The sequence below is a fragment of the Micromesistius poutassou genome (genome assembly GCF_964030765.1).
Source record: "Micromesistius poutassou genome assembly, chromosome: 2".
Classification (NCBI taxonomy): Eukaryota; Metazoa; Chordata; class Actinopteri; order Gadiformes; family Gadidae; genus Micromesistius; species Micromesistius poutassou.
In genome coordinates, this window is record NC_140272.1 from 11,069,336 (window position 1) to 11,093,184 (window position 23,849).

General features: G+C 44.5%; 1 protein-coding gene across 1 annotated transcript; it reads right to left on the reverse strand.

Moving 5' to 3' along the window:
* Positions 1–1,039: 1,039 nt before the first annotated feature.
* Positions 1,040–23,849, reverse strand: pmepa1 (prostate transmembrane protein, androgen induced 1). Its single transcript, XM_084464200.1, has 5 exons — positions 23,242–23,849; positions 8,142–8,296; positions 7,662–7,715; positions 7,130–7,491; positions 1,040–6,536 (listed from the first exon to the last, which is right to left on the reverse strand). Exons 1-5 carry the CDS (start codon positions 23,348–23,350, stop codon positions 6,194–6,196), a joined length of 1,023 nt encoding a protein of 340 aa, XP_084320326.1. The 5' UTR covers positions 23,351–23,849; the 3' UTR covers positions 1,040–6,193.

Sequence of the window (23,849 nt, forward strand, 5' to 3'; positions counted from 1 at the left end):
ACTGTAAAAATAAATTTAAATTATTTGATATAAGAAAACCCACACATAGAACTGATATGATGCATTGAAAATGTATGATCCCAAATATGTAATGGGTTATTGTATGTTTTATATATAATTGATAGATATAATTGATATATAAACTGATCCTTGAGGTGCATTTTTCATTTGGCAAACGTTGATCTAACAAGAGTTTTGCGCTGTTATTTTATTCAAATTCTTCCATCGCTGAAAAAGCTGGCCGGTATGGGCCTGAAACTCCCGGGCTGAAAATGGGTAGGCTATCACTCCGGCACCACACATACATATTTATGAAATTAAATAACGAAAGAAATGAAAATTATCCGATCTGATATTGCCTGTTAAGACCTTTCAGAATGTAACTGTGATTAAGGGCTTTGCATTCCTTGTTCCGTCTGACCTTATCTTGGAAGTTGCGCTTCGAACATTTCAAAACCGTCTTAGCTGATCATTGCTTAAACATTCCGAAAGCAGAAAAACATGTTTACATGAAATATTATACATGTTATGTCATCTCCAAGTCACCAATTGAACGCTGACCTTTGAGTGGCGATAAAGTGGAGATAGTGTTCTATGTAGGAGTGAGACGGAGAGACGACGGCGATGGATTTGGTCAATGGTTTACAAGTCTGACCACTCAACCGTATGCTCCAAAATAAGATAGGCCTACACAACGCTTTCTCAAAGGGAATTATACCACCTCATACAAGCAATCTAAACATAAGTGTCGAACTGTAAACCTAATTTCAAACACGATTAAACTACTTCATCTAGCGGTGAGACCGAGACACTGCAGTATTCTTAATTAAAAAGTATTAAAGCATTGATAAAATCAGTTGCAAAATGTTTGCTTATCAATTTGGGATTTTACCCTGACTTTGACATAAAAAAAACAGCAAACACATTTAGATGTGTCTTCTTTCTTCACATCAACTCATTGTTCAGAACAAAAAGACAGACCAACAAACTTAATTTATAAAAACGTTTAATTTGTTTTAAATTGAAAGGGTAACTGAAATGTGTGTGATTCATAACATGTTCCATAACAGTAACGATAATAAGCCATTGTCCTCCAAAATAACAGCATAACAAGCACAGTAACACTTGAATCGTCTGAACACAGAGTAAGCCGTTAATATAGTCGTGATTAAGAAAGTTGTTGTGTTTAGACCAGAGTACAGGAGTAAGATGAAAACACAGAACGAAATAACAGTTCCTCTTCAACAAACATCACATTAACTGGCTAGAGATCATAACATGTCCATTCAGAAGAAGCAGGAAGAGGCTCTCCTATAGCGTGGATATATTGTCAAAATAAAGGCGCATCGCTAGCGCTGATTTTAAGAACAGAAAGGTATTAAGTGCATTCACCTGTATAGCCCTGCTATAGTTGCTGCATGATGTTGCAAACTCTTATTTTTCCATACCGGATGTGTTCATCTGAGACTCCTTTTGGGAAGGTTGTGCTTTCATGTTTAAATCCAAACAGAATAATAGCAAAACAGTTAAGGTCAGAGAGACAGAGAGGCTGATACTTTGGAAAGGGTTGAATGGGTTTTGAACAACAGAAAGCTGTTGTGGTTGGTTTGTTTTTGTGTTTGTGCACGTACAAGTGCGTGTGCTACATTTGGACCAAATGGATCCTCAGAGATCCCAAACACCTTCACAGATGTTGCTACGTAACGGTTGACCCGTTACGTGGGACTGCTAAGGAAGGGGCTTGGACTTGGCCTTAAAATGGCCTTCTCCCTTTTAATCTCTGGTGGTGGTTGGGATCTGGTAGCCAAGACACTAAGAAGACCTTGGAGCATCGGAGATCCATTAAAAACTCTTACGACATGTCTGTCGGCAGGTTTTGTGCTCCTGCTAGACATGTCTGAAAGCCCAGAAGAACGTTTGGTATCCAAGAACAACTGGGAACTGTTATGTAACTAGGACTTCTCAAGAGCAACAGACGATGGTCTGAAACGTACAAGTGTGCATGATGAAAACACTTTGGGGATTTTGTTTTTTATTTGTGTTCTGGCACCCGACTCTGGCAGACTTTCCAAACCCTCTGCACCAAAGTAACAACAAGATAAGACCCCTGAGGGAACAAGTGCACTTAACATAACAAAGTGTTGACTAAACAGGCCTGTATTTCAGGAAGTGGGGTCATTTGCATACATTACATAACAGCTTTCTCACATGGGGGCTGTTGCTGGAGGTGAACTTTGAGTTGAGGAGGATAGGATATCATCTATCACTCTCTCCCTCTCAGAGGGAGGGAGGGAAGGAGCCCGAGAGCTCAGCTTGTTATTCGTGATTGGAACAGAAGATTTCAGTTTTGGGAGGACTTAAGACAATGTTCGTTGAAACAGCAAAACGTGTTGGAATAATAATAAAAAACTAAATAAAATAAAATGTATTTTCTTAAAAGAGAATGGGCAACAATATAAAACAACAGTAAATACATTTATAACGCTAGGATAAAATATTACTAAGATCGTCTAAAGAAGGCAAATAATAGGTGTATTGCAACGCTCACCGCCACGACAATTTCGGCGGGTAAAAACAATCTGTCTTCATCGTCATGACTACCATCATCATCATCGTCATCACCCTCATCCAATCAACATGATCTGAGACAATAAGGGGGTGGGGTCTGGGCCTGACTGACAGCCCAAGCCGGCCCCTCACATTGGCCCGTCTCAGCAGGCAGGCACACTAGAACAGCATAGCAACAAACGACACACAGCGGGACATTGCCAGGAGACCAGCCCTCAGCCAACCAATGTTAGCTGGTCTGAGCGGAGCTTTTTCATTGGACACCAGGCATCTCTAGGGAACAGAGTAAGAGCTTGTACAGACAGGAAGAGGAAAGGTGAGGACGAGGTTATGGAGAGGAAGTGGAGGCACACCGCTAATATGTGTGTCTGTGTGTTGATGTACATTGGTTGTGTGTGTGTGTTTGTGTGCAAATAGTATAGGTGTCCTCTCGCCTCCACCACCACCTTGTCCTCGTGTCCTTCTCTCATCCGACCTGAAGGGGATCGCCAGCCAGCACCATTTTCCCTGAACAGAGAGACTTCCTAACACTTGACTGTCATGCAAGCTCTGATAAACTACCTAACCCAGAACCCCCCAACCCCTTCTTCCCCCTATAAACATTCAAGAACTTTCTAGACCTCTCTGCAGGACACTGAACCAAACCACGGAGGAGAGGAGGGGGGAGAGGAAAGGAGTAAAAGAGAGAGGAGAGGAAAGGGGAGAGACAAGGAGAGAGGAGAGGGAGACATATAGCATAAGAAAGGTTAGGAGGGTTAAAGAGAAGACAGCAGGAGAGAGGAAGAGAGGAGGCTAGACCAGACCATTGTCTGATTAAGAATATGATTGATATTCTGATTAATGGAGAAAGACAATTCACTTTGGATCAAGAGATGAATTTTTTCAACATGATTTGAGCGTTTGAACACGAAATGTAAACATTGACAAATGTCGTAGGAGCAAAAGAAGAGGGACATTTTCAAGCTGAAGTCATCTTTGAATTGTGTTGGGCTGCAGTTTGGTTCTGCCCCTGCAGAGGGCGCTGTTGCATAACGTCTGGAAGCCCAAACGGGTTTTATACACAATCTGCACAGTAAATAGGAAGTTTATCTAAATAAGACATGGTAGATCTCTTAAAACAAGGTCCAAGGGGGATATAATTGTCAGGTTTGTTGTATTCTACCATTAAATGTTCTATGTTTTGTTGATTTTCAGGTCTTAATTAACTGGGATGAGTTTCTTAAAACATGCATGTCACTTTTCAACACTTCAGTGTGTTTTATTAAGACAACCCAGCCCCGAGCCCTGAAGGGGATGTTCCACCTGTGTAGTCTTCTCTTTGAAGATGATTGAAATTTAACAACAACACTATAAACCCAAAGCTAAACTACATCCTAAATAAGAGTACAACTACATCCTCTGCATGGGCAAACTACAACACAATCCTAAAGACTGATGACACTTTGTGTCCTCTGAATTATGAAACATTAAACTATTTAACTAAGGAAAGAGCTCATTGTGCTTCAAGTTGTTCCGTCCTCATGCGGTTTGGGAGTAAGTCAAGTAGTAGGGTTACTACTTGACTTACTCCCAAACCGCATGAGGACGGTGCTGGCTGGCTTGCGATTGTGTCCTTAAAACTGGACCATTAAAGTGCTCAGAGATGCCTGGCCTGTCTTACCAGGGGAATATCCATGTTTGTGTGTGTGTGTGTGTGTGTGTGTGTTGGGCCCACATGCGTGCACAATCAAAGCTTTTGCATCACTGATTAAGGGATAATTATGATATCATATAATTTGACTTTAAACATGGACAGATGTCCTCTCTCTCCCCCTCAATAGTTTCAGCATTCAATGATATGCAGCCAGTTTTAAGGCTGACCCCACTCTCTGTACTTAAATTACTTCATTACATCCCCTCCTGATACACACACCTGATTATGTATATGTTTAGTCATCAGTCATGGAGAAACTCTGAGTTAACTGGTGTGTGTGTTGTATTGCCGAGGTCATTTACCAAATGGACAACTTTTCAGAGTTTAGTTTTGTGAGGCGTACTGATACTGGCTGCAGAATCGACCAATAGGGATAGAGATGAGAGGGTTAAGATTTCCTGATTGGTCCTATAAAGGAGAATCCTGGCCTCTTGATTGGCTTACTGAACTTGGACTTTTGCATAATGATAGTTTTCATAAATTTGAATCAATGGTATACTACTGGTTGGGTCCAAGTCCACTGGGCTCAATCAGAACCGGAGTCTGGTCTTGTGTTTTTGTCTGATGTTGTGCACGCTATGGGCCCGTCCCCCTGGTAAGTCCCCTGAAACATACACCGTAGTGGTTCCAGGGGTGTCTCAAACTGAAACTGCAATTTCACTTTAATGCCTTGAAAAAGCTCCTTCACAAAATATAAGTCTGGCTCACTCGTCCCATCTTCGCATACTAAAAAAATAGTGCAATTCTTCTCAGAAATTATATAAATAACTCATCCATGCTCTCCACCTTCAGCTTCCACACACACGTGAACATACATTTACCGTGTATGGAGCACAATGTTACAAAATATGTTGGCACCCCAACGATTGCTGATCGTACTTCTTTCTAGATCTAAACAATGTCTAAACGACTAGAAACAAAAACGTACCTTTACTCTTTAGAATCCATAGTTTAGAAAAATATCCCTACTTTCGCTCGCCTTCTTTTATCAAAACATATTGCAGATTATCTTTTTATCCATGTGTCGAACAGTCGTGAACCTTGTGCAAACTTTTACTTTGAAAAGTAAAACTGAATATTTAGCAATAAACTCCTGCATTCGTTAGTATAATAAGATAGTACCTTTAGCTCTCAGGACTTAGCACTGTGCTACAGCTAACACTAGTTTTAAGTTAATGGTTACTATGGATAAGCGAACTGGCTACTATATAGACTAGCATGCTAAAGTGCTATTATGCTAACATGCTAACATTCCGAGAGACCTGGCTAAAGGACTATGCAGGAATCGCTGCTTTTATGAACAAAAGATCTGCTTTCATACTTGAAACAGTATCTTTAAATTCCCAGTATAATATTGTCTTTCAAACGGATGTAGTTAAGAAACCAGTTGAAAGATGTGTGTTGTTAAATTGCAGATTGCAGTATATCGCTGTTCGCATTGTGTCAATTTTCTTTTTCTCAACAAGCTGAAAGCGCAACTAAGACAAACAAACAAAAATACCAACTTCTCTAGAAACAAACAAAACAAATACATATTTATAACGACCCAGGTGGCAGTTGGCAGGTGCGGAGAGGGGGGAGGGGCTACATCACTTATTTAAACCCCGTCCCTCCACTCCCATCCGACCTCATCATCTGTTTGTGTGAAGTGCTCCTCAGACAGGAAGAAAGAAGCATTGAAACAGCAAGTGCCACACTGTGCAGGAGACCCATGGTTTCCTGGATTGCTATCCCAAGGCATCGGTTCCAAGCGCTAACCGACGCAGTTAGCTTGGAAGGTGCGGAACTGACCACGTTGACAGTGTTTCAAGACGCAACTTCATCCCAAAGCCAGGGGAAAAAGCTCCGAAAATACTGTACACACCGGTCAGGCCTTCTCTCGATGTCCAAGTCTTACCATTGGCTGAGGAGCAGGAAGAGGAACGGACCCTGTCACACCTGCTGGGGCTTCTGGGGTTTATCCTTTGTGTTCCTTGCGTTCCTATTGTCCACACTTCCTGGAGTGGGCGGAGCCTGCTGGTGATGGGGCGGGGGCCGGAGCACGCCATGTATCAGCGTCGACGGGGGTGGTTGCTGCGATGGAACAGTCCGATGGGCGTGGTTTTGGCTGAGGTCGGGGGTCAGGGATGATGGGTGATAGTAGTGCCCGATGACCTCGCTGTAGGCCGGGGGCGCCCCCTCAACCTGTGTCCCCTGCTTCTGGTGTCTCGTCAAGGCCTCCTGGGCTTCATGTACGCTGATGCCTGTGTGTACACTAGGGGGCGGGGCCTGTAACCTTGGAGATGGCAAAACAGGAGGTGGTCAGACATGTCCTTACTATTATAAAATACATAACATACATGCATAGTCATTTAGTAGACACTTTTATCCAAAGCCACTTGAGGCGACGAACAATCAGTTTCTATATCCCCATTACACTATACACTACACACAGATCTATACAATATACAGCCACATTTCGAAGTATTTTTTATAGAGAATATTGAAAGCATTATTAGGACGTCCTTATCAAATGCCTAGGACATTCCTGAGATTCCATACAATCAATACGCAACCTCCTACATTGAATCACCCTCTGAAGATATCCTGTCTCACTCGATTCATCATACGGAACAAATACTGGGGTGTCACTCCTCCCTTTACACCTTACTTATACTATTCCTATTCACTATTCAGTCATTCATCAGAGTGACTCACAGTGCCTTCAGAGACATATCATTAAAGAGCAGATAGGGGTTAGGGGCATGCTAACCCATGCTCCAGGATGCCTACAGGTAATAGACTACGGACATTGAGGGACTGAACCCGGAAACCTTTCAGCTGGGCGCCAAACAGCATAACCACGAGCCTCTCCGGCCGTCTCCTCACCTGGTATGCAGACAGGGTGTGGCCAGGCTCAGCAGGTGGGAATCGAACACGGTTCTGTTGGGCGGTGCGCGGACCGACTCCCGGTTGAGCTCCATCTGCTGCTCGGGGTCACGGAGCTGTAGGGTGCAGGGGCCATGGTAGGGGGGGGGCTCCTCTCCATCGGACAGGGCGATGGTGGGGGGCAGGTCTATGAGGCTCTGGGGCAGGTAGGGGTAGGTGGGCTGGAAGCGGCTGGGGAGGTAGGCCGGCTGGAAACGCTGCGGGTGGGGGTGCTGGGGGAAAGGATGGGGCTGAGGGGGGTCCCGCTGGTGGTAGGAAGGCAGGATAGAGCGGTCCGTGGAGCGGGGGTTGTACACCTGGTGCTGTGGGACGCAGGGAAGTAACTGTTAACTAACGGTTAATAACTCATCACTGATAGTTGATCATAACTGTAACTAATTGGTAATAACTGTTAGATAATGTTTATAACCGCTAATAATGCGTAATAACTGGAAGATGGGCAAGGACGTCTTACAAACTGTTCTATTCTTACCTCACTGGAGCCGCTGGCTGATGCCGAGCCCTCATTGGTCCACAGACCAGCCTCCTGAGGGAGCGAGACAGAGAAAAAGACATGGAGATGAGAGAGAGAGAGAGAGAGAGAGAGAGAGAGAGAGAGAGAGAGAGAGAGAGAGAGAGAGAGAGAGAGAGAGAGAGAGAGAGAGAGAGAGAGAGAAGAGGATGTTGGAGTCAAATATCTGTTGAAAGAACTATCTAGCTCTTTTTTCTATGAGCGCTTCACTGACTGTCCACTAGATGGCTCCCCCAACTCACCTGCTTCTTACTTCCAATACTCTAACTAGCATAAAATGTTATTCCACAGAAACAAGTACATTTGATCATATCCAAATCAAAAGGGGAAAACATGCTATTTTTTGTTTTGTTTTCAACTTGGAGGACAAACTATGGATAAATGTTTTTTGCAGATAACTACCAAACACTGCCTATCCCTGGAGCAGTGGGCGGTACTCACATTGGCCAATGGCAGGTGTCTCCTGCATGTTTGGGCGTGTCTGGACAGGAGGGAGCGTGCTGATAGGCGGTAGTGGTTAAGCAGGCAGGTGATGACCACCACCATCACCATCATCACCACCACTATCACCAGGATCTGGACAAACTCCAACTGGGCTGCAGGGAGAGAGCGAGAGGGAGAATAAATACCAGTAGTAGGTCAGTAGTTGTTACTGGCTTGTGTGCTCTGATCCTCAATGTTTGTGCCGAGACCACTAGCTAGTATATCCAGTGTTTATGTAATTATGTATAACTCCATTAAAAATGGGTTGTTGTATTTTGTGTTTTGTATGTACACTTAATGTTTTTGATTGCACTTGATTACGGATTTTGCCAACCCACCCATTGGGGAAATAAAGCTCAGTTGTATTCTATTTGAAAGCTTTATATCCTCAGTAATTTTTCTTAATTAAATGTAAATACTGTCATGGATTAATTGTACATGCGGCACCACTCTGAGCAGCAATAGACTGAAGGTTTCACACATATTGAGGACAAGAAAACAATTATTGTCTCTGTTTTTGTATGTGTATATATGAATATAAAATATACATGTGTTTATATATATATATATATATATAACACATAAAATAAAAGCTTTTGGTCTGCATGTATCTCTGTGTGGACACTGGACAGATAATTTCAGCTTTGCTTGGATACAGCAGCTGCTTGTATAAGCAAACACACACACACACACACACACACACACACACACACACACACACACACACACACACACACACACACACACACATATGGCCAGACAGGGCTACCTTTGTTTAGACACAGTCTAGCCTGCACCCCTCCCCCTGACATACACACACACACACACACACACACACACACACACACACACACACACACACACACACACACACACACACACACACACTCACACACACACCATTTTATTTTCTAAGGGGCAGACAGAGGTCAGGGGCAAGTCAGACAGCAGAACCCCCACACACACACACGGACACACACTCTCTCTCACACACACACACACACACACACACACACACACACACACACACACACACACACACACACACACACACACACACACACTCACACTCACAGACAGGCTGCAGGCTGTTATTTAATGATCAGTGAAGCTTTGCAGACAGAGAGAGAGGGAGTGAGAGAGCTTACATCACTGGTACACATGACACAGCTAATAACACTATTACCATGACAACAAGAACTACTGGCTCCAACTGTGATGGGTCAGAAACGACCACTTCCCATTCATACAAACATAAAATACACACACACACACACACACACACACACACACACACACACACAATACACAAACAAACGTTGCACACTTTTATACAGACACAAAATGATTGGTTGTTAGGTAACTACTGAAAGCACCTGAGAAAAGGATTTTCGACAGAGGTTTAAATTAACATCTAAACCTGTGTAATGGTTACTTTTGGTTCAAAACTAGCTTATCTTGTAAGCTAAACTAGCTTACAAGGTAAGCTAGTTTTGTAGTTGTGTTGTTTTTATTACAGTAACACACCAACAACACAAACACACACACACTCGCACAAACAAACTCATAACATAGAAATGCTCTCAAATTGGAATGCAGTTGGTCGTAGTTTCTTTGTTTATTCCACAGCTTTTTTTCTGATGTACAGATGCATTCAGATCTGTTTGTTTAAATTACTACTGAAGAACTTGCACAACTCAGAGAATTCCCAACTGCCAGCTCATTGGACAAACTGCAGTTCCCATGGAGACCACCTTCTTCCACCATAATAGTTACCAGTGTGTTGATTCTGTCTGCCTCGAGTTCAGGGCCTTTTCTGACCTCAGAAGATATCCCAAGACATTCTCTCACAGAAAATCATTGACCCCTTCTATTAAAACTCTTTTAAAGTAACTGGTCGCTACACTATAAAGAAGGGGTTATCATTCTCATCTAACCTACCAACTGTTTAACCACAATAGCACAATTAAATGTCACATTCTGACTAACTAACAACAAACTTACTCATGTCAATGACTGAATGACTAAGAAAAATATGTCTCAGTAGTTAGTTGTTAATTCTTATTATGTTCTGTACTTTCTGCTGGGACAGTTTCCACCATCTTGGATTGATAAAGTGCATCTTATCATATTTTAGAAATAAAATCACATTAATTCAACACACAATACTTTTCTTCTTCTATTTTAAATTCCAAGGCGTTTCTGTTACTTTTTGGCACACCTGCTTCTCCGTTTCACCCTGTTGGTTAGCAGTGAAGCTAGCAGGTAAGGAAGACATTAAAACGCATTGAAATGCTTCTTTTTAATCGCAGACACGTCGGACTCACCACACTCCTGGGTCTGGACACACATGTCATGGTCGTGGTTTCCGTAGGCTGGCTGCATGGTCTCGACCCCCACTCTCTCAGCACCTCCTCACACACAACGTCTCCTCTTTCTACGAGATCTCCTCTTTCAATAGTCCTTTCACCATCAGGAGGACCAGAGCTCAAAGTCCAGGCGTCCCCCAGTAGTCCACAGATAGGATATGACCGCTGCGCCAAACCACACACTTCCACTGACCCCCTTTTAATAAAACTACCATGTAAGATCCACGGAAACGCAAGACGATGGAACAATAAAAACAATTTCCAAGAAACGTGTAAAGGTAAAGCTCTGAGAGGGTTGAGAAGTCTTTGGTTGAAACTATTGATTCATGGCTTCGAGAGAGAGAGAGCGAGAGAGAGCGAGAGAGAGAGAGAGAGAGAGAGAGAGAGAGAGAGAGAGAGAGAGAGAGAGAGGGACCGGTGTCCTCATGTCCTCACGAGTCGAGAGACCCTGCCACAATGCAGCTGGGAGAACCCTGCAAGCCAGGGTTTTCACACACACAGACACAAACACACAACCCCCCCCCCACCCCCCTTGTGTCTAGACACACACATACACACACACCAAGGGGACAGCTGACTAGACACCCCCTCACCAAGCCAGGCACTCTGAACAATAGAGGGGTCACACTGGGGGAGCCGAAAGGGGGGAGGGGGAGAAAGGGGAGGAGTGGTGGGAGCGTCTGGGAGCGACAAATGGGTCAGAGGTCAGCAGGGTGGAGGAAAGAGAGACATGTTTGTTGTTTATTTGTCAGGTTAACACTGTTTCTGTGGATGTTGTTGGATTGTGTATGGTTGACCATGCTATTTTTCGAGTATACATCTGTCCAATGTCAAAATAAAGCGTGAAACCGAGACTAAAACAGCAAAGAGTTGAGGTGATCGGAACATTTTGGTTAAGGGCTGACTTATTTGGTTGTTGTAGAATCTACAATCCGACCCAACCTAGTCAAAGCATTAAGGAAAACAAATACACACACACACCTCATTAGATGGATGAAAATTCAACACGTTACATTCTGTGAGTTATTAAAGAAAAGCGGTGGCTACAGTGGGTGTGGGAATGTTGAACACATGTATGTGCATGCACGCATGTGTGTGAGTGTATGACTGTGGGTGTAGGCTGGTGTCTTTTCAGACAGTTAGATAAGTAACCAATTACTGAGCCAGACACCCACCTGGACACAGGATACTGTCTGCCCTCCCTTCTTCTCTACCGCTGTCTCCCTCTGTCTCTGTATGTGTGTGTGTGTGTGTCTCTCTCTCTCTCTCTCTCTCTCTCTCTCTCTTTCCCTCTTTCTTCTTCTTGATAACAGCTAACGTTATTAAGAACATACCCCCATGTTGTGGTCGATAATATTGATTATTAGAATGGTACATCTGCCTTACAGGAAGGGAGCTCGTACACCTGGTTCTTCAACAGGAAATTAGCTCATCAAACTCAATTCTAAATGTAGCATTAGCATTTTAGCATTTAATCAGTCAAATGTCTATTACGACATTTAGGATATTAACATATAATCTTTTATTTATTCATTTATTTAGCTGACATGATGATCTATTTATTGTTCAATGTATGTCTCTTTTTTTCAAGGCGTGGTAAAGAGAGACATGGAGAAAGCGACAGAAATAGAGAGATAGTGAGAGCGTCGATCGATAGAAAGACAGCAAGAAAGAGAGAGTCTAGACTTGGTTGAGTTGCTGTGAAAGCAGACTGTTAGCCATTAGTCTTGTCTGTCTGTCTGCCTCTGTCTGTCTGTCTGTCTGCCTGCTTATCTTTCTGTCTGTCTACCTGCCTATCTGTCTGTCTGTCTGCCTCTGTCTGTCTGTCTGTCTGACTTTCTGTGTTTGCCTTCCTCTCTGTCTGCCTGTCTGTCTGTCCTCTCAGCTAACAGCATAAGTGATTAATCAGTTTAGACACACAGACAGACAGACTTTCTGTCTTTTAGACGGTGAGAGAGAGAGAGAGAGGGAGAGGGAGAGACAGAGAGAGAAAGAATTACAGACAGACTTTTAGACAGAGAGCGAGAAGGAGGTTTTGAAAGCCTATGTGTCCTCAGATGACTCAACAGACTGTGTAGTCGGAAATAGACCAGACAGCTGTGTGTGTGTGTGTGTGTGTGTGTGTGTGCGTGTGTGTGAGTGCATGCGCACGCACATGTGAGACTGTGTGACTGTGTGTAGGTCATAGGTGACCTGAACTTTCTTGCCAATTTCCATGACAAAGAAGAAAGAGGAAGGGGGCTCGTGAGCACACACACACACACACACACACACACACACACACACACACACATACACACACACACACACACAAACTTTTCAATTGAAAGTGACTTTGGAAGGCCATGGCCGGTGTGTGTGTGTGTGTGTGTGTGTGCGTGTTTGTGTGGTGGAGGGGGAGCTAGTGTGGGAATTTAGCCCCAGTAAACTCCCAGTGGTCTGTCTGAACGCTGGGAACCCAGAATGAGAGAGAGGGGGGTCTAGTCATCACCCCCTCTTCCTCTCCCCCCTTCTTCACTCCTGTCTCTCACCCTTACATCTCTCCGTCACCGAGTCTGGTCGCAGCACAGCCATGACATCGCCATGACGACCATTAGACCTCCATTCTACCACCAACGCCGATTATACTCGGAAAGTACACGTTGATGAGCAGGTAGGGGCCAGGGCAGCAGGTAAGGGGGAGAGAAAGGAGGAGAGGAGAAAAGACGACATGGACTAGAATAGGTGATCATAGGAGAGGAGAATAGCAGGAAAGGATAAGTAGAGGAGGAGAGAAGGGGAAGAAAAGGAGAAGAGGAGGAGAATAGAAGGCGAATAGTAGGTCAAGAGTTGAGGAGAAGAGGAGGAGAGAAGGAGAAGAAGAGGAGTATAGGAGGATTTAGAGAATGAGAAGGGTAGGGGAAAAGCAGGGGACGATGAGCAGAGGAGAGCGAAGAGAAGGGGTAGAGGAAGAAGGTATTTTGTCTGCGTGTGGATCCTGGGAAGCCCTGTGTCCCCAGACAGTTAGATAAGTGAGCCCTAACGGAGCCGTGAGCCTGATACTCACCTGGAGGTCCAGGACACCGCGGGCTGCCCTCCCCTCTTCTCTCCCATTGTCCCCCCCCCCCCTCTCTCTCTCTCTCTCTCTCCCTGGCTGTCTGTCTTGTTCTCTCCAGAAAAATGTCAAGGGACGTGGTTATGTCTAGCTCAACCAGAATAGCAAGGCATTAACACTGCTGGGGTACGGGGTTTGATACCCACTTGTAGGGCATGGCATATACAACGCCACAGTTAGGGGTTTGATTCCAAACCAGAAAGAAAGAAAGAAAGAAAGGAAGAAAGAGAGCAATAGAGAGATACACGAAACAGCAGGGGAAACACATGCACCCAAGGCCGTAAGCTACAGACACATAAACAAGAGAAAACTTCAGACGTGTAAATATGGCCGTCATCTGCGAACTATTTACTGCTAGTTTAAGTGCTCCTTCCACAGCCTTGGGACAAATATTCTGGATGTCAGAAAAGCAGCAGGGTCAATATTAGAGAGGTGAAATATGTGAGGGAGCAGACGTTCACAGAGAGCTCAAAGAGAGAACTGAGATGAGAGACTTTAAAGACTTTTTACATATTTTTATAGTTTAATATTCAACTTTTTGTACGTGTATTTAGTTTTTGACTTTTTATAGTTTGCATTTTTTTATATTTGACTCATACGTTTACCTCGTCTTAACAGGGTAAACGTTTGTTTCAGATGTCAATAAGCTTTTTTTCTTAATTGAATTGAATTGAAAGAATAGCGTCTACCACTGCTAACCAGAAACTATTTGAAACATGAGAGGTGTAGAAGTCAAGACCAGCGTCCTCATGGAGTTCTTCTGAGGTCTGTCAGCGTGCGCTGATACCAAAAGAGAGGAAGGAAACCTTGGACCAGCAAAAAACTTCAGTTAGTGGCTGAAGTGCTTTGCCTCTCCGCCTGTAGGTTGTGGGTTTGAATCCCCAATGTCTACCTGTAGGGATCCTGGAGCATGAGGCCTTAACCCCTACCTGCTCCTTAATGGCACAAATCCAAATTCACTTTGGATCGCTGGATCAAGTGTCCCCTTAATGACTAAATAGTCAAAGAAAAGTAGGTGAAAGCCAAAGCCATCCAGCCTACCCTTGGGCCAAACAAACTTTTCCCAACAACTTTTCATAGATCAAAGAGATCTATCACGAAACAGGCTCCACGAGTTCCATCTATAAAGACCCAGTGCATGCTATGGTGCAATATTAATTCAACTTAATTACCACAACCAAATGACTTGTCAGGAGTTATCTCCAATCTCCAAGTGTGTATATGTATGTGTGTGTGAGTGTTTGTGTGTGTCTGTTTGCATGTGGATGTGTGTGTGTGTGTGTGTGTGTGTGTTTGTATGCATGTGTGTGTGTGTGTGTGTGTGTGTGTGTGTGTGTGTGTGTTGCAGATGCACTTACACACGCCTTTAGAAGCCTGAGGCTGCAGGCACCGTAGGTCCTGTCGCCTGTAACTGAGGAGTGCACGACTGCAGGAGCATGCCCGTGACGCACCGTAAAGATATCTGTCTGTCTGAGCGCTCCAAACACATCAACCTTTGAAGAGGTATGCCCACGGCACCCAGTACAACACACATTATCACATTAACACACTCTATAACACTCACACACACACACACACACACACACAGTCACACACACACACACACACACACACACACACACACACACACACACACACACACACACACACGCCTCTCTCCTTTGTGCACTAACAGACCTGTAGAGCATTATGTCTGAAACATGAGAAAATTAAATCTCATTATCCCTGTCTGGCACGTATGAGTGTGTGTGTGTGTGTGTGTGTGTGTGTGCTCATTACAATTCTCATTACAATTCTAGCATGCTGAAGCTAAACAGCCCCCACCATCACACTCACACACGCACTTACGCACACACTCACACAGTTAATTTAAATGTGAAAGAGAATGAAGTCAGACAGAGGGAAGTGGTGTATGTGGGAGGGGGGGGGGGTTTGGGATGGCAAAGAGCCAGGTTGTTGCTAGACATAATAACAGGCGCACACAGTGTGATTTTTTTGCATGCATGTGTGTTTGTGTGTTTTTGTGTGCAAGGCAAGCATTTTCGTGTGTTTACGTAATTTTTTATGTGTGTATGTGTCTGTGTGTGTGTGTGCGTGTGTGTGTGTGTGTGTGTGTGTGTGTGTGTGTGTGTGTGTGTGTGTGTGTGTGTGTGTGTGTGTGTGTGTGTGATTGTTTCTGTCTAAACAGTGCATTTCTGCCAAACTAAACAAGCTCTACCGGTCTCCGAACACACCTGGCCAGACATAACACAGTCGATCGGAACCCTCTGTTCCTCAGTTCCTCTGCGGGTGTGTGTGTGTGTGTGTGTGTTGTGTGTGTGTTATAAATCATTCTTATTGAGCAGCCTCATGTAATGACTTCCACCTCCTAACAGGGTGTTTGAGATCTTTTCTGTAAGCCTCAGAATTTGTTGGTCTCATTTGCTAAGTGGAATATGAGGTTGTATAGGGAATCTCCTATTGTTTTTTGTGGTCAGCTCCTAGTCTCCATCAGTAGAAGACTGTGGTTGTACTGGGCAGCTATGAGTGTCTACTAGTAGAACACTGTGGTTGTACAAGACAGCTCCCAGTGTCCACAAGTAGAAGACCGTGGTTGAACTGGGAAGCTCCCAATGGATTAACTGGTTGTGTGAGCAGCAGACAGGTTAGACTTTGTTAAGATCAAGCTCTGATTTTCTGAAGTTCTTGGCAATAACTGGATATCTGTTTGTGTGTGTGTGTGTGTGTGTGTGTGTGTGTGTGTGTGTGAGTGAGAGAGAGACAAGAGAATTTTGAAAGAAACCCAAACAAGTCAATATGAAAATTTACTGCGACTGAGGCCAAGCATAAGCGAGCGAGACAGGTCCAGGGAGAGAGAGCCGGTGTGTGTGTGTGTGTGTGTGAGTAACACACTGCAGGGAGTCTTGCAGTGTTTCCTTACAACTATGCAGTGAAATGTTTGTGAGTGTGTCTGCTACTCTAAACACACATAGGGAATGTGTACACACCTGTGTTTATTTGCTCCTGTACAAGCAACTGTACAAGCGTAAGCCTGAAGTGTCTACTGTCTAGACTGTGGCTCTGTGGCTCTCAAGGGCCCCCACACTTAGGGCCGGAGTGACCTTGAGGGCCCCCGATCACCTACAGGAGTCTCACATGTCGTGTCCCCCTTGCTAATGTCCCACAAAGTCTTTAAAGGAGCCCCCCACTGACATTGAGGGCCCCCATTCTGCTTTTTTTTTTCCCCTTCAGGGGCCCACAGTGTCCATTAGGGGCACACAGTGTCCCCTTCAGGGGCCCACGGTGTCCATTAGGGACCCACAGTGTCCATAAGGGTCTCAGGTCTCCGTGGGGGCCGCACCCACAGTGCTTATTCACCTGTTTCCACCACCATGTTCTCTCTCTTTAGGGCACACAGTGTCCCCTTCAGGGGCCCACGGTGTCCATTAGGGACCCACAGTGTCCATTAGGGTCTCTGGTCTCCGTGGGGGCCGCACCCACAGTGCTTATTCACCTGTTTCCACCACCACGTCGACGCCGTCCACAAATCCACAGATTCAGGCCAAAAGCGGTCATGAATCAGGTGTCGCTTGACTTGGGTAGCGGGGGGGGGGGTGGGTGGGGGGGGTGGGTGGGTGGACATGACACCCGATAGATGTGTGCGATAAGCTATTGAAGGGTGCATCACATTTCTGTCACGAGGGAAAAAATTCACTGGGATGGTGTGTAATGCGATGCGAGCAGCGAGCCCGATTCCCAGGCTGTCAGACAGTGATGTTATTGATTACACACAGCTGATGAGACATAGACAACTGTCAGCCCACCGCTAGGCTACCAGAATACGCTGGGCGGACAGAATGGGGGCAGCAGCACATTGACCATGACAACTTATGACCTAATGCTCATCCAATAGGAGTCCACCTTGACGTCACATGGATCACTGGTAGCGACAAATAATACCATGATGATATTTTTGGGGATTAGTTGTTGCTTGTTTGTTAAGAGTGAGCCAGGCCCGGACGGTCTCATTGGTCGAGTGTGATGGTGTCTCCTATATGGAGGGTTGACCACCAAAGAAGTCCATCAATAGGCAACTCAGTTTCTGGGGTGAGGATTTGCATGTATATGAAGACATGAGTAGAACAAGTTGTAGGATTGCCATTTTGTGAATAAGGTAAACTGTCCATTGCCAATTATTTGATTGAGACAGAGTGGGACAGTGTGGGAGAGACAGAGTGGGAGAGAGAGGGTGCTCAAATGAGGCAGAGAGAGATATAGGGTGAGGAAGAGGAGAAAGAGAGGCAGGGAGGGAGTGGGAGAGAGAGACGGAGAGAGAGAGAGAGAGAGAGAGAGAGAGAGAGAGAGAGAGAGAGAGAGAGAGAGAGAGAGAGAGAGGGAAAGAGATAGAGTAAGAAGGAGAGAGAGAAGCAGGGAGAGAGTGGGAGAGAGAAAGAGAGATTGGCAGAGAGGGAGTGGGACAGTGTATGAGTGCAGAGTTGGCTGTGAAATAGGTTATCTAATAACCATGCCATCTCAGATTCACACACACACACACACACACACACACACACACACACACACGCACGCACGCACACACACGCACACACACACACACACACACACACACACACACACACACACACACACACACACACACACACACACACACACACACACACACACACACAGCCCCATCCCCCACAGCCCATCCCAGCTCTCAGCCTGACAATGAACCTATCACCATCTCTGACCCTTGCAGCACCCCTGCCCTCTGAACCCTGACCCTAGCAGGCTCCCCCGTTGCTGTGGACAGCCACCCCCCCATACACCCCTACAAATGCAGAGCATGGCTACTTATATATGCATGCTTATTTGCATAAATTAATCTGAATACGTGAATTTGTAATGTTGTTAGCGAGTGTGTGTGGGGGTGGTGTCATCAGTGTGTGTGTGGGTGTGCGTGCGGGGGTATGTGTCTGTGTGCGTCACTCCATCCATCTGTGTTATCATCTGTTTAATCTGTTTAATTTTCTCAATAGGCAGACAGCCTTTCACAAGAAAATTAATTATCAAAAATCTAAATTATATATGTGAATATTATGTATATAATATTCTCATATAAATATATGAACCATACTATATACTATAATTAAATGTTTGTATGTTGACAACACATTCAATACATTTCAGTGTTATAAATGATTCATAACACGTATACAAATATGGCCTAAACTACATGAGAGGAAAACCCAGCCTTATCTAAAACAATCCAGTGCTACTGTGATTTTGATCTTTTTTTTTTAAATTCATTCCTACCAGACTCTCTCATCTGATTTAGAGGCTGAGTGTGTTTGAAGTTTCAAATAGTGTTAAAGTATGCAATAGTTATTCCACATTTTAAATTAAAACTTTACATCAGTAACTGATCTATCAGCCCATGACAGTTAATTAAAAGTAAATTGACGCAGAATATTTAGTTTCTCATTGCTGATAAAACCATTGAACACTGCAAAACAGTGGCATCAACATAAACCATAAATAGTTTCACAATGCATTAGCAAAACGCAATAACATAGGAAGTTACACCAAGACGAATGATCTTGCAAAAGACAAACACTACTCCATGGTCTTCATCTCTAAGTCTAGACTGCCATAAGAAGGTAACTTAATCACAGCACAGCTTATATCCTGAAACATTATTAGAGACATTATTGTAGTCTAGTCATCTGACTTGACTAATATCCCCAGTTTCAGGTGTTAATGTCCGGTCTAAAGATGTTAAAATCTGCCTAATCTAATTAGTGGAAGACAACAGCTAGTCTCTGTCATCTCCCTGGGTGACAGAGGCAGTCAGACAGTCACTGTGTGTATAAAACCAATGTCTGAGTCTATTCACCAGGCCAGACACACATACTGGGAGACCTATAGTCTTAGACTAATTAATGGGACAGCATTGGTCTTAGACCTGTCTCCTATGCAGATAATATGCAGGGAGCACACATCCACACAAATACGTAGACACACACCAACCCCCAAGTCTGACACTCTGACCTTGACCTCCTGAACGCACACTCTGAATGCATCTGCATACATACATGACAAACACTGAAGGATGACTTAAGTGTGTGTGTCATGTCTAGACTATGAAACAATGAACAGCTGAGCGTAGAAAATAGAGTGGGGGGGGGGGAATGATAGGGTCGGGTGTGGGGGTAGAGAGGGAAGGTAGGAAGGAAGGGAGACAGGAAGGAAGGAAGGAAGGAAGAGGAAAAACTGCAAATGGATTGAAACAGATTGAGTTGTAGCCACCATTAGAAGACTTTGCCCACAGACACACACACACACACACACACACACACACACACTCACACACACACACACACACACACACACACACACACACACACACACTCACAGAAAATAGATTCCCCTAGACAGGAAGGTGAAGTAACACGTCCCGTGATAGGCGGGGCCAGGCTGAGTGGTGTGTGGGGGTTAGAGAGAGACAGGAAAGAATTGGAAAAAATGGCTAGCAAACTACTAGCTACGAGAGCTACTCTGCACTGTCCAGTTGTTTGAAACTAGGTTGTGGGTTTTCAATCTTTTTGTAGCAACTCGGAATCTGACTGGATGCTTTGATTGTTCTAAGCAATACTTTAAGGATGCTTGGGATAAAAATAATGAAGTCTAACCTTAGATTACTGAAACAAATCTGATGGTAGACAAGTTCAGATTAATATTTGTTTTGATCAATCAGGTTGCTTGAGTTAGGGATCTGTAAGAAATTGGCTTACAGCAAACACAAACTCGGCCAGCAACAGTTGGACTTAACTGTTAAAAAAAGGTTTAAAATCAGCACTGCGTAGACCGGCCACTGTTCAAAAACAATTCCCCTTCTGAAAGTTTCATCCACTTGCGCAAATTAGTTAGTTCCTAGATTAGGAAAAATTAAACAAGGTGTAACTTCTTTCAGTTTTTGGTTTTCGGCACTGGCTCTTTGCTGTCTCCCCCAAGGATTACTGCTATAACTTAGTCTGACTTCTAGGACTAAATGTAGAAAAACTAAGAAAAGGACTGACACTAAAAACACAGAAACAGTTTGACCTTTCAGTACAGAAGCAAACAACAAACCAGCAAACAAATTCTTAGAAAAATATAAACATCCTCAACCCCTCCCATCTCCAGATCCCTTCTAGATAAGTTTCCTAAGGTTCTACAGTTAAAAGGGAACCATCCAATGGTTTTAATCCATCTGAACTATGATGTCACCTGACCAACATCTCAGCTGATCGCTGGAAGTCTCTGAGTATTTTTAAATGTTCATCAGGAGTTACTGGAATACGCCAATGTGAGGTAACGTGAAGTACTTGCTAGTAACTAGTGAATTGCGATGACTTTGCCTTCCATCTCCTTGTCGTCATCATCATCATATGGAATACTTGCCATCGTGAAAATAGCAACAGAACAAATGTTCCCACCATCTCAGACATTCAGACATGTATTACCTAACATTTACCAGACACTTTTACTATTGCTGTTTAGAAGAAGCCTTTGTCCAAAGGGGTTATAGTGACTTCTGGTAAATGCCATTAAGGAGCAGGTTGGGGTTAGGATGTCTTGTTCTAGGTTGGCCATACAGGTAGACTGTGGACATTGGTGGATCCAACCCAGAACTGTTCATCTGGGAGTTAAACAGCCCAACCACTCGATAATGATCCTGTTCTGTTTCCAACCAATGATGAGTATTGGACACTGTGTTGCTCTTCATTCACAGCACAGTGAATTATATACCTGCACCAGACAATGTTACGTGCAGCACTCAGACTACACCTAAGGGGTACAGACAGCCCCCTTTGTCTTTCCTGCAAAGCTGCTCATGTTTACATTATCAAGATCTAAACTAGACTTTTGGAGGATTACACTGAGAATCACAGGCGCAGAACTATACGTGCTAGCAACGGCAAAGTATAATCCACCCTAAGGGGCAATTACACACATCTGGGCTCTCTCTCTCTCTCTTTCTCTCTCTCTCTCTCTCTTTCTCTCTCCCTGTCCACTTGATATCCAATGACACTATGACACACACAAACACTCACTCACACATACATACACTCACACACACAGCTGCTGTGTGAGTAATCCTGATGTCATGAGTTTTGACTGGCACCATCTGATGCTGCTCTCTCGTTCTACTTACTCTCTGATTATTTGTGCTTGTGTGTCTGCATTTTCTCTGTGTGTATTTGTTTGTGCATTTGTGTGGGTTTATAGGTGCGAGTGTGTCTGTCTTTCAAAGACTAATTATTAGTAAGTAAGTAATAATGTGTATCTCTTTCCATCTCTCCTCCTTCCTTATTTCTCTCTCTCTCTCTCTCTTTCAGACATAACACTTTATTTTCCCAGAGATACATGTTTTGACTGTGTATGCGTATAGTGTGTGTCAGTGTGTGTGTGTGTGTGTGTGTGTGTGTGTGTGTGTGTGTCTGCAGAGTCTCTGTTTGTCTGTCTATGTCCTTGCGTTGTATCTCTGTCTGTTTGAATGTCTGTCTACTAAAAGTACTATTAGTAGGTACTATAATAATAATATAATCCTAGTACTACTACGACTATGACTACTACTAGGACCAAATAAGGTCTCTGGTTCGATGATCCCCACTGACCCCTGCCTACCTCCTCTATTGAGCAAGATGTCTTGATCCATTATTCCCATCATACCGTTATGTATAATGTATTTTGTATATAAACTTGAGTAATTACACCATTACTACTAAAGCTTACCACAACTACTATGGCTATTAATAATAGCTAGTAGTAGGCCTACTTGAAGAAACCTGAAGAAATTAAGCACTTGTAGTTGAATGCAGGTACAACAGTAGCTTTTGGCTGTGGTAGCACAGGCTATCAGTAGCAGTAGTCGTTGTTGTGGGAGTGTGATTGAGGTTCTGATAGCAGTAGTAATGGTACCTCGGGGCATCACAGGCCACAGTAAAGTTCACTTCTTATCTAAACAAACCGTGTGAACCGTGTGTGTGGGCGGCCGGGTCCCTGCGGCCTTAGCCGGAGTCAGTCAGCCGCTCCGACCCCTCTCTCTCCCGGCAGACACTCCGATCATGGCTACCGAGCACGGAACACCGACGGCGCGCACGCACACACACACACACACACACACACACACACACACACACACACACACACACACACACACACACACACACACACTTGCGCAAACAGACACGCGCGGACACGCGCCCGTGCACGCAGACGGCTAGACGTCTGATGACGCTGCGACAACAAACTTCAACTCCCCTCTCAACAGAGGCTAGAGTTCTCTCCAAATGGTGTCTCCCTTTTGCAACTTTGCAGCACTCTCATGCACTCCGTGTAGGTCGTCAGTATTTATATAATCCTATAACACCAGGTGGATAGTGAGTGTAAAGAGATTAAAGGGGGGGGCTAAAACAACATACATGACCCAAGACCAGGGGCTTAATCACTGCCAGTCCGAAACAAGAAGTCTGCAAGTAATACGGAAATGACACCATTTATAAACCATATCAAATGAACACACAACTTATGTGACCCAATACTGATTTCTTAGGCAGAATGGGATACTTACAGAGCTCCATGCTTTGGAAAGAAGTGGATCTCTTGCAGTTACAAGTACAGGAGTCATTGGTCTGCAGGGCGGGCGTCGTGGCGTTAACAACACCCATGAGGTTGAACATTTAGACCCGACCACAGACACAGAGCCGGAGACACGGAGATGGAAAAAGATCGAGCTGAAGAGGGAGGAAAAAAATCCCCTTCTCCCCCTTCCTCGCTCCGGACCGCCTCGAGTCTCTCCCCTCCTTTCCTCCTCACTTCTGTTTTTCTCTTCAAAGAAAAATCACGGCCGAGTCCTCGGGAAGTGGGTCGCAGTGGGCCTACCCCTCGGTAGGTCCTTCTCTCTGCCAAACTTATCTTCTATCCATCTAGTTGCCTTTAGCGTGTTTCTGGGCTGTCCGTGGGTCCGGAGAGTGGGTCTGTCTTCGCCCACCGACTCTTTTACGGACTGCTTAAGCGGATAAAAGTGTCAGTGGCAGCCCCCGTAACGTAGCACCGGTTCCGTTCTCCGGTGGAAATCAGGTTAAATAGTTCCTTCACCGTGGATGACCACTCGTCCTAGTTTGCAACCGTCAGACATAAACGCTGACGGGCGTCTGGTCTCTCTCTCTCCCTCGCTCT

Bases quoted from the DNA above. Each gene is read 5' to 3' on its own strand.
- pmepa1 (XM_084464200.1), bottom strand. From the start codon at position 23,350: ATGTTCAACCTCATGGGTGTTGTTAACGCCACGACGCCCGCCCTGCAG. The intron at 8,297-23,241 runs GTAAGTATCCCA...CTCTCCCTGCAG, and splicing joins TTTCCAAAGCATGGAGCTCT to CCCAGTTGGAGTTTGTCCAG. The intron at 6,537-7,129 runs GTGAGGAGACGG...GCCATCTCCAAG, and splicing joins ACACCCTGTCTGCATACCAG to GTTACAGGCCCCGCCCCCTA.